This window comes from Polyodon spathula, chromosome 5, assembly GCF_017654505.1.
Source record: "Polyodon spathula isolate WHYD16114869_AA chromosome 5, ASM1765450v1, whole genome shotgun sequence".
In the NCBI taxonomy this organism is placed as follows: Eukaryota; Metazoa; Chordata; class Actinopteri; order Acipenseriformes; family Polyodontidae; genus Polyodon; species Polyodon spathula.
This window is the reverse complement of record NC_054538.1, coordinates 23,644,867-23,661,676: the sequence shown is the minus strand read 5'-3', so window position 1 is coordinate 23,661,676 and position 16,810 is coordinate 23,644,867. Positions and strand designations below refer to the sequence as shown.

Genomic DNA, 16,810 nt, shown 5'->3' with positions numbered 1-16,810 from the left:
GTGTGTGTGTGTGTGTGTGTGTGTATATATCTGCCTTCGAGAGATTTATTGTGAAACATGTTGTATGTGATCACCAAAGACACATAGCGTTTTCTTTACTTTTTACATTTTTCTTAGAGTATTGTTTTTTAAAACCAATGCATTACCAGATGAGAGCATATCACTGTACCCATTGATGTTTACAATTAATAACGGCAGTGCCTTTTGAACACAGAAGATACTTAAGGGCACCATTATCTATATAAAAACTGTTTCCTAGTCAAATCGGCATTTTCTCAACTGAATAAATCTAGTTATCAGTCTAGTTTTTACAGACCTGCAAATGTATACACGTAGAGCTATATATTATTAACAAGCCATAGGAAGTCATGGGCTAAGTGTGATTGAATGAGTAAAATATAGTGTCACCCTGGGATTCATATAGCAAACAGTTTAGTTTTATTCACCAAGGAGTACTTTTGAGAGCCAACTTTTTCCTTTAAACTTACCCTGGAACCAGACATCTATTATCTTGGCATTAAATCTCTAGCTTAACAGGGACAGAAAATTCTACTGCCAAAATTAAAATGTAAGAAAAAAAGAAAGAAAATCAATCTACCGGATATCTTCTTTTATCAGCACACATATATGAAGCTGACAGCAAGGCGAGCTCAAGCAGACAGTTAATTCCATCAAATTCAGGATAATTATACATATACCAATAAAAATGCTGGCCTATTGCATTTTTACAGACAGCTGATAACTTTAAAAATATTAATTCGGTTTAGTTGATTTTTACATATAATACAATACAAATGTATTTATATATTGCATCCTTCATGCCATGGCACCCCAGAGCGCTGTACAAAGTTAAAAATAAAACAAGATAGCATATATATATATATATATATATATATATATATATATATATATATATATATATATATATATATATATATATATACACACACACACACTTGATATATCGCGGGTGTCGGGGTCCAGTATAAATCTGCTATATATTGAGGGCTGCGATATAGCGAGAGATCCATAGAAAAACAAATAGGTAAATAACAAACACTGTACAACCACTCTCTCATTTTATCGGGGGCATCAGGGTCCAGTATAAATCCTTTACGCAACCTGCATTTTTCTTATAAAAAGCAGCACACCATTTTAATTCGTACGGCAGAGGGTAATTGCTTCTCATCATCTTGAGTCTTCCTCTCCTTTCTCAAATGCTTAAAAATCCGCTGCATTGAAATAATCCATTCCAAACATAGAGGCTTGTTGCTATGGAGCTGACATCACTGCCTTATGACGTTTGCTAGTGCATTGCTGCCACATGTGAACACCACATTGGCCAAAATAAAAGTCGCTTCAGCAAGTAGGTATTTAATATGCTTTGTTATTGTGCAATACGTGTGTATATGATAACAATACGATATTATTGCTTTGTTTTTAATTGTTTTGTATATTGTTATGTGTGATGTGCAGTATAAAAGAAAATGAACAGTAATTCTAAGTGCCTATGTACTAAGACATATGCAGTTAGATAGTAAAAATGGGGAGCCAACTCAATATATCTCAATATATCAATATCTCAATCCGCAGTATAGCAATGGGCAATATATTATAGTCCAATTTTAACTTCAATTTCCTCTGTTACTACTGATAAAAATGTACTAAATGAAAAAGTAAATTTTTGAGCAGTAGCCTAATAAGTTCAAAGTCAGACTATCTGGATCTCTTAAATTCTCTTACTTAAAATACGGAGCATTTGCACAAGATCTGTTGCTGCCTCAGTTAATTTTTACTTGGGTATCATGTATCAACAACAGCACAATGTAGTAGAAGCCACCACTTCAGTAAACAATGTTTAGTTAAATATGGTGGATGGATGTTTCTGTGTTTAAAGGGGCTCTAATTTGGGAATGTTGCAAAAACATTTTGTTTTTGAAGAGAGGGATTCTTTGATCATGTGACTCATTGATAATTGTATCCTTTGAATGGTATTTGAAAATTGCATTTGCCTTTGAATACCTTTGTTTGTTTGTTTTTTTAACACAGATGATGGCAGCTAGAAATATTCTTATTGCAACACAAGTTTTGGAAAAGCTGAAAAACACCCCAGAATGTGATTCAGATGATGCTGATATTTCCTGTAGTGATCTGGTTTGTAGCATTGGGAACTAACACATGCATTCAGTGCAAGAAAGTGGTCTGTGGTTCATGTGCATCAAAGGAGTTGAAACGGTTCATATGCAAAAAGTACAAGCCAGTCACTAGTGGTCGGGGAACAGGGGCCACCAAACCCTTCTCAAAATCCCCCCCCCCCCCCCCATCATGGAGTTGAACCCACAAGGCAAGCACCACATCTGAAAGACGCTCCACTTGTACCCGTGCTGGGAATGTGTGGATGCTGCCCTAGCATTCTATAGGCTCAACTGTGGCTGGTGACAAGTTTCGTGTGGGCCTCTACCTGAGCTAGAGAGTCGAGGCACAATTAGGCTGAGTCTCAATGGGGCCAAAATAGCTTCCATGCACTTTGATAAGGCACGTGAAGCTAGAGAGAGGCCAAATGACAAGAAACAGAAGGCGAACCGCAGGTACTTCCTGTGCACTGGCTTTATGGGGATATGGAAATAGACGTCTTTGAGGCTGGCCTGATGGACTGCAACAACTGTCAGCATATTGAACCGTCTTCAGCTCAGATAAAGGTTGACCTGTCTGAGGTCGAGAATCAGTCTATTATCCCACTTCGCATGTTTACAGCACCACTGTTACCTCCTGAGGACACCACAGCAGCATCTTGTAAGTTTGTGACTAATGTTGTAGTCAAGCCCCAAAAGGGAGGGGGACCATGTTTGAATTGTAGTGAGTAGCTGGTCTGAACAGTAGTAAACACCCAGATGCCTGTTGTGAACTGATGCCAACAGTCTAGATTGCTCCCTGAGAAGGGGCCCTGAGCCTGTGACAGCAAACTCCTAGGGTTGTTGTTTTGCCTGTGGCTTATCCTGCGCCTTCTGTCTTTATATAGGGCTGCAAAACCGATATAAAGACAGCATTGCCTCTGGCAGTGGGCGCAGCCGGCTGTGCCGGTTTTTGGGGATGCTTGGCCCTAGGACACCATCTTACTGCTGGTTTACATACCGGAGGTGGTCACTTGGGAAGCAGGTGAACCAGCTCCTTAGCAGATTCCCGGGCGATTTGAGAGCGCTGTAGCACATATGCCCAGGGGAGACTAGAGAGTTCAACAGCAGTGCTTGGGAAAGCCAAAGCTGCCTGCAGGCAGCTACCAGCGCAGTCAGGTTTCTGCCTACAGCTTGTCAGTTGAGTATGGACACACAGAGAAGGTTTTTGGTCACCAGGGACAGCTCATCCAGCTGTTAGAGTGAGGGCCTGTGGTTTGTGGAGAGGGACCGCAGCAGATGCAACTGTTAGGCTACCAGGATGCTCTTGAGGGGGAGGAGAGACAGAGCTCAAGCAGGATGAGGAAGACCGTGAAGACATGGTGACATACCCCACCGTAAAAGTATATCTATCGGTAGGACCGATAAAACGTCACATAGTAGTTGGGGTGGCGGAAAGGCTACCACACCCAGTAATTCTGGGCAGAGCCTGGACAAACTATAAAGAATTGGTCAAATTAATGGCAGTCTCGACCGCACACGTGAACATGGCAGAAAAGCAAAAAAGGGAACTGATTGGTGATGTTTTTCCCTTTGAAGTTGAAATGTTTCCCCCCTTTTTCATCCAAGAAAAACTAACAAAGAGAGACGGATAGGAAAAAGGGAGAGAGCATTAATGAGATGAGACTGAGGTCAGGTGGGAGAATGCTCTGAGAGTCAAAAAAACGGCAGTCAAAGGGAGTCAGAACGCAGTGTGACTGAGAGGGCGAGGTTACTGGGCCATTGAGGACAGAGGCTACTCCAGTGCCTCTCAATATACTGGACACATAGCACTCAACGCCGGACAAAATGTAGGGCCAAGGCAACTACCTCTCACTAGTGCACACATGGGGACAGGTCCGGTCTATTGAAGGTAACAATGTTTAAGGTGCTGGGGCGCTAGTATTTCCGCACTTCATTATTAAGGGGAGACTATTATTTAGCGTAAACCTTGCCACAGGCACAGGATAGCCTGTAACACAATTGATGGTTCCCCCGTCTTGTTGGCTCAAGGTCATCAGGCTGGTGCATGATATCGTTTTTGCGGGGCACCTCAGAGCTGATACAACAAGGGAATGGATATTGACTCGGTTTTATTTGGTAGGGCTTCGCCCCTTTTGTCCCACTGCTGATTATTTCCACCCCCTTTGAACACACTGCAATGGACATAGTGGGCCCTTTGCTACCTTCTGATTCCCTGTGTACGCATATATTAGTAGTGGTAGATTATGCAGCGCGATACCTGGAAGCAGTTCCATTGAGGTCCACTAGTGCAGCTGCAATAACCAAAGAACTAGTGTAGCTGCAATAGCCAAAGAACTAGTGCAGCTTATGGCTAGAGCAGGGATCCCCAAGGAAAATTTGACTGATCATGGAACGAACTTTCTGTCTAACATGTTATAGCAAGTTTACAAAATCTTAAAAATACTTCCCATCAGGACATCTGTTTATCATCCACAGACAGATGGTTTGGTGGAACGCTTCAGCCAGACAATAAAGCAGATACCGAGACAATTTGTGACCCAAGAGAAAAAAAAAAAAAACACTGGACATCATTTCCCCCCTACTAGAGGTGCCACAGAGTTCAACAGGGTTCTCCCCCTATGAGCTCTTGTACAGCATCCTCAATCTGTTGAGAGAGGGTTGGGAAGAGTACAAAGGCTAGTCCAAAAATGTAGTTGAAAATATGCTCCTACTGAGAGATCACCTGGATTTGGTCAGTCATTTGGCCGAGGACAATCTCAAATTGGCTCAGCACCGGTAACAGCAGCATTACAATAAAAACGTACAAATTCGGACCTTTTGACCAGGAGACAAAACAATCCTCCTTCTTACCTCATTGGAATCAAAACTATGTGCTAAATGGCAGTATAGGTGAATTATGAAATTAAACAGTCTGGTGGCCATCATGCAAGGGAAATGTATTTTGTAAATTTATTAAAGCCCTGGCAGGTAAGGGAGGCCTTATTTATAGACCAATGCAAAGTAGAGGATGATTTAGACCCATGTCTAGAGACCCCTTGAACTAAAGACATTTGGGGAGAACAGTTACTTCCTGATAAGCAACGAGAGCTGTGGAGGTTAATTGAGGAGTTCAATTATGTTTTTTTCTGGCTTGCCCAATAGAAATAACCTTGTTGAATATGCCAATGTCTTTCCTCCAGGTGTAACAATATGAGAGAGACCTTACCGGATCCCAGATAGTCGACAAAGTCGTGTTAGCAAACAGGTAGGGCAATGCTCAAACTTGGGGTGATTGAGCTTTCCAGGAGCGAATGGTGCAGCCCGATTTTGAAAGTCACCAAAAAGGCTGGCACCAATCACTTCTGCGTTGTTTTCCGTAAGGTAAATATTATTGCCAAGTTTGACACTTACCCCATACCTCGGGTCAACAAGCTTCTCGACAGACTGGGAATGCTTAGGTGTATCTCTACTCTGGACCCGATGAAGGGATACTGGCAGATCTCCTTAACCCACAATTCAAGAGAGAAAACCACATTTTCAACTTCTGAAGGGTTGTTCCATTTCATAATCATGTCATTTGGGCTACATGGTGCACCCTCTGCCTTTCAGAGACTGATGGACCAGGTCTTGTGTCTACATTGTGAGTATGCGACAGTGTATATTGACGATGTGGTTAGTTACAGCTCCACCAGGTGAAAGCATTTGTCTAGGGTTACAGCCATCCTTCAGTCTCTAAGGGTACCACCGTGAAGGGAAATAACACCAAAATGCTTATTATTTTTCATGGGAGAGGGGAGTAATGGTAAATGTAGATTCAGACGAGTGTTCCTTCAGCTCCACTCTGAGTGATGGGATATGTGAGAGACAGAATGATTCTTGGTGATAAATCTCCCTCCCGACCTGTGAGGGTGCTGTGTAAAGAGAACAGAGTGCACTGGACTGGGTGGCCAGACAAATAATTCCCAGAGTTAGGCTGAAGTCGGCCATCTAGAAAGGGGGTGGAGCTATGGTATACCAAGCCATCAACCCAGAAGTGAAGCGATGTGGCAGCCACGTATTGGAGGAGCGATTGCAATCGTTTACCAAGGGGGCATTATTGACGGTACTTAAGAGGATGTAGTGAGGTGATCTGTTCCTTTGCTATGGTTAATGCTAACCCAGAAGGAGAACCGTGCTATATGTCATGAGTGTTTTGTTTGTTCTGTCCTGTCTAATTATATACTTGTATGGTGTTATTAGATGGCTAACACGAACCAGAGCTGTCGTTACAGGCCAGCCAAACCTGGACATCACTGCACTTGTTTCATGATTAATTGTATTTGCAACACAAGCAATACAGCACTCACTTTGGACTTGTGACCATGTTTGTATATTGTGTCTGTATTAAAGACTGTGTTTATTATTTCGGGACTGAACCCCATGGTTTCAATGAGCAATACGCATTGTTGTGTATTGCCAGTTAACTTTATTATTTATTGTTGTCAAGTGACTTTGGATTACAAAATAAACCATTTCACCAGTAACACTGTTGTTGTCATTCTCTTGAGCATTTCATCACCTCTATACATACGCTCTGCAAACCACTTTACCCCACATACATTCATAGGTTCTAATACATATTTTTTGTTACTGTAATTAATGTCTTAATGAAGATTTTTAACCACATACATGCTTGTTTGCTTTGATTACTGTATTGGGGGACATTTTGAATGTCAGGTTATTGTTGGGAGTTTATACCGTCCATCACTTGCTGCGGGTGAATCGCGTTAATATAAAACGTGCCCGTTCTAAGTGATGGCAACTGGATTACCTCTTACTTAGGGAAATTATACAGAAATAATAATGGTGATAGAAGGCTGTCAAATGAAAAAAAAGTTATTTATTGTACCTGTTATCCCTTTGAGTAGTGAGTTTTAGAATGTTTTGATGGGCCCACTGGAGTGAGTTTTTTTTTTTATTTTTCATAAGTTTTCATATTTACAGTACATCGAATAAACAAAACAACTTACAGTAAATAAACAAAACAAATACATATTAATCGTTATTTTGTCATAGCGAAAGGTTTTGACAAAAAATAACAGGTACTCAATAAACAACGATCAGGAGCAACAACACGTCCCCCCCAAAAAAAAAAAACTAGAGAGAGAGAGAGAGAGAGGAGAGGGAGAGAGAGAGAGGTCACATCCGGGTAAACATGTGGTGATGGTGAAGGCAGTGAGGAAACGTAGGTCAGTGATCCTTGTCACGTTGTCTGAGCTTGGGCCACTTGATGTTGAAGGTAAATATTCTTCACTGATATTTTCACTAACACATGATTCAGTAGAATAATTTAAATAGGAATCGGAACCGAATATAATTTCTAGTACTTTCCCACAGAGCATTTCTCGTTGTTTTTCAGACATTGTTGACATTTTGTGACTGGGCTTGTTGTGTATAATTCCATAAATATCTGGCAGATGGAGGAGGAGACCACTACAAGGTGTTACAGACACCTAGAGTTGCTAAATCAGATTGTCAACAGTTTTGTAGACTCAGTAATTCAAGTTCAAAGCTCAAAACGTGCAGAACGTACTGGTACGTTCATACTCCCTGGGGAGCATTAATTCAATGACGTACCAGTACGTTCGTACTACACAAAGGGTTAAAACATTAAAACAAAATAGTACCTCCAGGAAGCCAACAAAGGCCTAACAACTTGTTATATTTACTACATTCAAAATTCAGTATCAAATCAGCAAAACTGGAAAATATCCAGGTGCAAAACAACAACAACAACAACCTGAATCCTACCTGGAGTTGCTCATTAATAATCCATAAATTGAATTTCTTGTTTCTAATTGTTTAGGGCTCAAACCTGATAAACTTAGAAGTGAAAGCCAGATGTTTTTTTGTTTTTTTTTCTGCATAAACATAAGCTCTCTAGAGGGAAGGTAAACCGTATAATGAGGCAATTAAACAGCCCTCACTCCATCTTAACAAGATTACTATAATGCAGTTTACCATTTATGTTGGCACTTGGATGTCATTGAATCTGTTACCAATGATAAAGTGATACTAAAACACAAACAGTGCTAAAGATACATTCATGTTTAGTGTCTGCTTAGATTAAAAGTTATTTTTTAATGTACAGAATAACTCTACTTTAAAGTTAATTGTTTTTGTTTTTTTTAAGAAAAAAAGCACAGCAGTCTGTTTTTAATTCAATAATTGAATACCTTTTTTATAGAATAATTCATCATAGATGACTGTTGAAAGTATTTGATCTATTTGCAGGTACAGTATACAAGCTTACTGTAGGAGGTGGTTCAGAGGTGGTTCTGTGATTTTGACTCATATACATATTATCAGCCTATGTCCTGAAAAAGGTCTAGTTGATTTTAGTATCCATGATTAGCACATATGATAATGCATAATAGGACAGATGTACTATTATTATATATTTAGCTATATGTCCTTTGAATAATTATTCATATGTAAACTTTTATTTTTAAGATGGCTAGGACAAACATCACAAAATCATTGGAATCAGGAAACTTAAAATTATGATTGCAACAGACTTTTTAAACTTTTTAAGCACAAAAAGTGTACAAAGACATAAACACTAACCTGCAACTGAAGGTCATGGCAGGGCCATCCACACAAGTTCCTCCATTGAAACACAGGGTGAAATTCTGTGCACTCTCATTGCAAATGTCAATGTCTATTTCACAACGTTTCCCCTTGTACCCATCAGGACAAAAACATGCATATTTGTTGACCAGATCGTAACACAATCCTTGGTTTAAGCATGGACTGGACTGACATTCCTAGCAAAGAAAATAAATACATGAAAGATGAGGCATGGTTCAGTTAAAAAAAAAAAAAAAAAATACAAACATTACTGTTGTTTTTCTTGTAGAAGCACATGCTTCTAAATGTCCCATTGCACCTTAAAATACATAAAAGTATTGTAATAAATATATGTTATTTGCTAATACTGTTTTGTGCAGAGCTGTTTGTTAGTCATTTCTGTATTTATTTATTTTTTCCATAAGGGATCTTTCTATTCAAATATTCAAATGTTAGAGTACTAAAGGAAATAAACATGAATGTACTCTCAACTGGGTCTCCTATAGAATGATTCATTAGCATGCATAACACAAACTAAATTAATTATCATCCCACATAAAGTTGCAGGGAATCCTCTTAGAAGTCAAATGTTTCTTCTCTGGGGCCTGGTTGTAGCTGCAGTCTAAATCAATCAGGAATTATGTAACAAGGATTCTATAAGACTAAGGCCTCATTTTCAATATTAATGCTACTCAGATGCTAGTACAGATATCTTGTGATGCTTTAATTGCACCCTTGGGTTTGTTTGTGTGTGGCATCACACAATGCCATATTTTATAAGGGGATATTTTCTGCAAATACAAATTGTTGTATTTAATAATGTGTAAGAATCCTACAAAAACACAAACATGTTTAACACATATTAATTCCTATTTCAAAGTGTCATGACTGCAAGCTTTAAAGCAACAAAATGTGAAAACTGTGTGAGGGTCTGAATACTTTTGCAAGACACTATATATATATATATATATAAGTGTGGCAGGATGGCTTGGGGGGACGTCAACAGACTAGAAAGCTGACACTGTGCTGGTCTTTGCAAGCGCTCAGTTTCTCTCTTGTTCTTTCTCCTTTAAAACACCCACCCCCAACACAAAACAAATCAACAAAACAAAGTGCACAAGCCAATAATTACAAACCACCAGCCAATAATTAAATTTACAATGCCCTCACATGCACCCAGGTGTTTCTCCTTCAGCCCTAGGGGCTTCTGAGACATGTTGTTTTTAGGCATCCATCCATAACACCCCTCCCGCATAACTATAAAATTACAACATATAATGAATAAATGCAGGGCTCTCGCCCTGCTACATTCCTACACGCAGGTTTCTTCTGCCCTGCTACATCACGTAAAAGCCTATTGTAAGCCACATTCAAAAGTTCAGCCTCTATTATTTTCCCTTTTTGATCAAAATATATCTTCTGGCCTAATTACAGTCCAGTTAAAACAGGATAACATTAGTACAACACCAATCCTTATAGTAATTTGGGTTAGTACTTAACCCTTTATCAGTGGCATGTTTAAAATGAACATATCCTTTGATGTGATTATATATATATATATATATATATATATATATATATATATATATATATATATATATATATATATATATATACACACACACACACACACACACACACACACACACACACACAGTGTCTTGCAAAAGTATTCAGACCCTCTCACAGTTTTCACATTTTGTTGGTTTAAGGCTTGCAGTCATGACACTTTGAAGTAGGAATTGTTATATACACAACCTACTCAAAGCAAAAACAAAAATAAAGATAATTAATATGAAATAAAAACGGAAAAGTCACGACTGCATAAGTATTCAAACCCTTTGCTGTGGCAAACCTAAATTAATTCAGAAAATTACCTTAACGAGCCACACAATTAGTTGAATTTTCTCTGTATGTGTGCAATATTAGTGGTTCTCATGATTGCAAAATAAAAACACCTGTCTCTGAGGTTTCTTGGTCAGGTAGTGAATTTCAAGCAAAGACTCAACCGTGAAGACCAAGGAGTTTTCAAAGCAAGTCACGGATAAAGTCATTGAAAAGCACAGATCAGGAGAAGGGTACAAAAAAATATCAAAGTCTCTGAATATCCCTGTGAGCACAGTCTACTCAATCATCAAGAAATGGAAGGTGCATTGTACCACTCAGACCGTCTCTCCAAACTGAGCAGCCGGGCAAGGAGGAGACTGGTGAAGGATGAAAGGCAACTTTGAAAGAGCTACAGAGATCAATGACTAAGATGGGAGAAAATGTGCATCAGTCAACAACATCCAGAACACTTCACAAAAGTAGCCTGTATGGCAGGGTGGCAAGAAGGAAACCATTACTAAAAATCAGCCATCTCAAAGCCCACATGGAGTTTGCAACAAAGCACCTGAGTGATCCTGCAAAAATGTGGCAAAAGGTGTTTGGAACTTTTTGGTCTAAATGTCAAGCGTTACGTTTGGCACAGACCCAACACAGCACATCTCCCAGTCAACACCATCCCTACAATCAAGCATGGTGGTGGCAGCATCATGCTATGGGGATGCTTCTCCTCAGTAGGGACCGGAAAGCTTGTTAGGATTGAAGTAAAAATGGATGGAGCAAAGTACATGCAAATACTAGAGGAAAACCTGTTTCAATCTGCTAAAGACTTAAAACTGGGACAAAAATTCACCTTTCAGCAGGACAATGATCCAAAGCAAAAAGCTAAATCTACACTGGATTGGCTTAATAAGAAAGTGAATGTCCTTGAGTGGCCCAGTCAAACCCTGACTTGAATGCTATTGAAAATCTGTGGAAAGACTTGAAAACTGCTGTCCATAAGCGATCCCCAAGCAACTTGAGAGAGCTTAAGCAAATCTGCCAAATATGCTTCCACCAAATATTGAGTTGACAGGCATCGTGGTGGCAGCATCATGCTATGGGGATGTTTCTCCTCAGCAGGGACTGAAAAGCTTGTTAGGTTTAAAGGAAAAATGGATGGCGCAAAGTACAGGCAAATACTAGAGAAAAACCTGTTTCAGTCTGCTAAAAACAAAACTGGGGCAAAAATTCACCTTTCAGCGGGACAATCCAAAGCACATGGCCAAAGCTACACTGGAGCGGCTTAAGAATAAGGAAGTGAAAGTCTTGAGTGGACCTGTCAATGTCCTGACTTGAATCCTATTGAGAATCTGTGGAAAGACTTGAAAACTGCTATCCATAAGCGATCTCCAAGAAACTTGAGAGAGCTTGAGCAAATCTGAAAATAAGAATGGGCACAAATTCCACCAAGCCAGTGTGCAAAGTTGGTAGAGACTTACCCAAAAAGACTTGCGGCTGTAATTGCTGCCAAAGGTGCTTATATATATTGTTTACGTTATATTATATCATATATTTTTTTAACAGCCTGTTATGCCTGTTGCTCGCTTTGCTTGCCCCCAGTCACATTAGCTGGATGTGCCCCCAAAAGTGCACAATTAACACTTCCTTAACTTCTTCCAGTCAAAAATGAAAGCATGTAACACCGACGACAAAAATACCCAACAGGTCTGGTATACAGTCACTTGTGATGTTGACTTTAATCCACGGCCACCATAGTGCTTCAGTGGCAGTGTTACCTTTCACACAAGCAGTTATGACGGTTCAGTGGTCGCAAGGTGGTTCAGAGACGGCATAAAATATGATGGTTTTGTGGCGGTATAGGCAATTCACACTGACCTATAAGCTGCTTCAGTGGCAGTTCTGAACCATCATACATCCTCTGAACTGTCAAATCTATACGGTACAACTCATAAAGATACAAATCAGTCAATTTACAGATCAGGTGGTTAATTTTATCTTAAATGTCTGTTTATTATTATTATCCAAATTTGAAATCATGATGTGAAATATGAATGTTAAAAAGTAAAAAAAATACATATATAAATAGATAGGTATTATATAATAAATGTTACGATTTGTTTTCAATAGTTTTTTTTTCAATTTTGTATTTTACTTCATAATTGAAAATCCATATTTACAAAACATTAGCATAATTGAAAACAACATTGTTGACAAGAATTCTACATAAATATTCATATTTTCTATGATGTAATCATATCAAACATTAATTCAAGATTTCTTGCATTGAAAAAAATGAAGGGGGTCAATACTTTTTAAATTAGTGAGCCTGTTGTAGGCTCTAGCAGTAACAGAGATCAAAAGTCCAAATGGCAAAAGCAGAAGATCCAGTGACAGGCTCACCGATCTTCCTTCCCAGCATAGTCTCTATGCAGACCTTACTCTGTGTGTCCAGCCTCCTTTGATTTGACAGCTGCTACGGACTCTAAAATCACAAGGTATGACAGCTTACACTGAAGAGCAATACCCTTTTAGGTTTAACAATATGCGTCTCTCTTGTCCTTTAAGAGGCTTATTTTGTTCATTCTACTCAATTTATAAAATAGGCATTCCTTAAAACAGTTAAAATTCAATTTTTAAAACAAAGTACCATTACTCTGACTTGCTGTACAGACACATCAAATGCAGAGAACAAAATGTACCCTTAATAAAAAAATTTAAAAACAAAACTACTCAGCTGGCACAGTTCTGATTAACTTTGGTGGTTGTTAAACAAGCAATCCAAGTTATTCACTTCAGATGAAAATCCAGTAACCAGCTGATAATATCTGATACTCTATATTGATAACTTATATCAAGCTACTGGCAATCAAAGGAAAAATACTATAAAAAATACTAATATAATATATATATATATATATTATATATCTATATATTATATATATATATATCTATATATATATATATATATATAATTAACATGTGCTATGACAATGTCATAGCTCTGCATAATCAATAAACATTTAAGGTTTTATTTAAATAAATCCATAATTTTGGTCAATGAATAACAGTACTTTGTATCAGAAAGAGATTACTGTTCACTAAGAACGCTATTCCTAAGCATTAAATAATATATAGAATAATCATTGTGCAAACTTTTTATTTTTTTATTTTTTTGGGTAGAAACATCAAAGCTTTCCCCATGGGTTATTTCATATTAGTTCAGGTTGGGATTGAAAGGTCAAATGGATTTTAAATGATATCTTCAAGTAATAATAAAAGGATAGATTGATGTTGTAAAGTGGCTATGGTAATACCCTCTAAACCCCTTCTTGTGAAGACAGGTTTTAACGTATGTGACAGGACATGTCAAAAGGTTGCTGTCATGTAGAAGGGATAATAATGCTTAGCTTATGTCTATAGCTAAAGGCATTTCAGATTATTTCTTTCAGCTTCTGAAAATTTCAATGTCTGAAAAAATCCCGTTATAACAATAATATGAGGGGAAGAACTTTTGTGACAATGTACTGTCATTAATGACAGCAGAATACAATGCTTTTTGTATTAAACCAGAACCCCCACATTGTTCACTTGGATCAGTACATTTGGATAGACCAATATACCACAATGTGATATAAACTCATCACCTAGGAGTCCTTGTACACCAGCAAAATACAGAATAAGTACATTTATATAGGGAAAAACAACATTCTCATGTATAGTACCATCATGCTGCACATTTGGTTTGTTTTCTTTTTTGCTGCCATTTGTCCAAAGACAATCAATAATTTTAAAATAAATGTCATGAGGTATAAGACTTTAGTATCATAAGAACTTTGGATGGGCATATTGAACAAAACCAAAGCATCAAACACAATTTTGTAAATCAATATGTAGCTCTCTGTCTTTCTGTGTGCTGCCAGTGGATCCTTTGTTCATTTTACAAAGAGATACAAACAGATAAAAGCATTAAAGGCATGCTAAGTCATATATACTGTACATAAAAAATACATACATACAAAGTAATAAAAACAACTTACATTAATATTGTTTTCACATCTTAAACTAGTCCAGCCTGGTTCACAGTCACACAGGTATCCATTAACCTGATCAGTGCAACTGAAAGTAAAAAAGTTAAAATGGTTAAACTAATTAATGCTTTAGATACTGAGATACAATTAGATATTAATGGGAAAAAAAAAAAACACATTCTACAGTAATTAGAAAAAATAATACTTTATTACTGCACACCACTTATTTAGCAGCTTAAGTGCCGTAATTACCTATATTAAACTCTAATTAGTCCACATTTATTGAAAACTACCTTTTGCTGCTGAACAAAATAGCAGGAGAGCTTAGATAATCTATCAATATATTACATTGCTCATGCAGCATCTGTCATCTTTAACTGCACCGGTGAGGAGCATAATTAAAATTATTTTATCAGCCTTTCTGAAATATTAAGCGCCTCACATATTATGGAGTACAAAGGTTCCCATACCTCCCATGAAGACAAGGGTTTGATGCACATTCATCAATGTTTGTTTCACAATTTGATCCCATAAAGCCGCTGGCACATAAACACTGATAACAATTGACACTGTCAATGCATCTTCCTTTGTTAAGGCATGGCGCAGATGCACATTCATTTATATTTATTTCACACCGGATCCCTGTTGGAACATAATTTATATTAAAAAAAATAATAATAACTAACAGTATAACTTCAGGCATTGCTTAATTTTGTTATTTTAAACTAACCATTGCAATAATTGTATATTCAGTAATGTAATAAAACAAAAGGAATAATGTTCCAGTTTTTCTTTTTTTAAAACTGTATGTAATTGTTGAATACAGGTTTATTTATTTTATTTATTTATTTTTTTTTTAATTTAGTAGACACCAATTAATTTTTACCCCGATTGAAATATCCAATTGCATTTAGGCTCAGCTCACCGTTACCACCCCTGCACTGACTCGGGAGCAGCGAAGACGAACACACGCTGTCCTCTGAAGTGTGTCTTTCGTGTTCTTTTTTTTTTTTTTTTTTTTTTTTTTTTTTAAGGCCAGTGGCTGCGAGCCCCTAGAAATTAAAGGTTCTTAGACTCTGGCAAGCCAATTACCTCATTTTTGCTGTTCAATCTATAATTTTGGTAATTTTAAACACATGGCATTTAGAAATTTAAAAAACCCATAAAAATACTTCAACACTGATTTTTTAAAACGTCTGTACGTGCAATGGTGCAAGAATCAAACTAACATTGTTTTTGTTCAATGCAAACATCATCTGTACAATGCATTCTGTTCTGTCTTCATTTTACCTATTTCTAATACTATATATATATATATATATATATATATATATATATATATATATATATATATATATATATATATATATATATATATATATAAATATCTATACTTTATCGTATAAATTAAAATCGCAGTATGTTATTTTAGCAATAAAATTATACATTTACAGTTCTCAATGTATTTTAAATATAAATCACTGCGCTGAAATAGCACTGATGTGTTTTGGGTAGGCTACACATTACATTATGTAAAAATATAAATATGTACAGTAGGCCTCTACAGCGTAAAATACAGCAGTAAAATCAAATGAATACCCAGCACACTTTCTTTTTACTTTAGCCTACTGGTAACACAAGATAAATCATGCTGTTGGACTGTACGCATTGGTGTACAATGTGAGTAAAAGATTATTTTAATTTGAGACTAAATGATTTTAGGATTTTTTTAAATTTTATTTGAACACTATGTAACACAATTTTTGTTCCTGGGTAGTAAGTGTTATTTCGTAATTGCTTATGCCTCAAAAGTATAGAAAATGGCTATTATTCCCCACAAACTTTGCTTTTGTGACAAGGACAGTGATATTTCAAAATATCACTATTTCCAATGAGAAAATGGGCAAATGTATGTCTTTTCATTCACATAAAGTCAGAAAAAAACAACACATGAATCCAAATTAACATGGATTTATACTAAAGTAATACACAAATGACTACAAAAGATTTAGAAGTGAGTAGTTTTTCGAGATTTACGATTATACTGTAAATGCTCAAGGCAATATTTACAAAGTGGGTGCAGAGAACTGGTGGTGTTTATGCAACGTTTATGACCAATGGGAGCATGGCTCCTAACCCAGCTCCAGGTACATTGTTTTTTCTCCACAACTGCAAAGATGCCAAACCCTAAGATACTTGATGAGCAGTTGATCTCACATGTGCAAGACTTCA

The 16,810-nt window shown here is 37.3% G+C and overlaps 1 protein-coding gene across 1 annotated transcript in view; it reads right to left on the bottom strand.

Annotated features, from left to right (window-relative positions):
• eys (eyes shut homolog) overlaps positions 1-16,810 on the bottom strand; it is a 380,525-nt gene that overhangs the window by 192,321 nt on the left and 171,394 nt on the right. The window contains exons 27-29 of the mRNA XM_041251458.1: positions 15,049-15,220; positions 14,588-14,666; positions 8,721-8,920 (exon numbers count right to left, since the gene is read on the bottom strand). Coding sequence (XP_041107392.1) covers positions 8,721-8,920; positions 14,588-14,666; positions 15,049-15,220 — 451 coding nt within the window. The remainder of the gene's footprint in view (positions 1-8,720; positions 8,921-14,587; positions 14,667-15,048; positions 15,221-16,810) is intronic.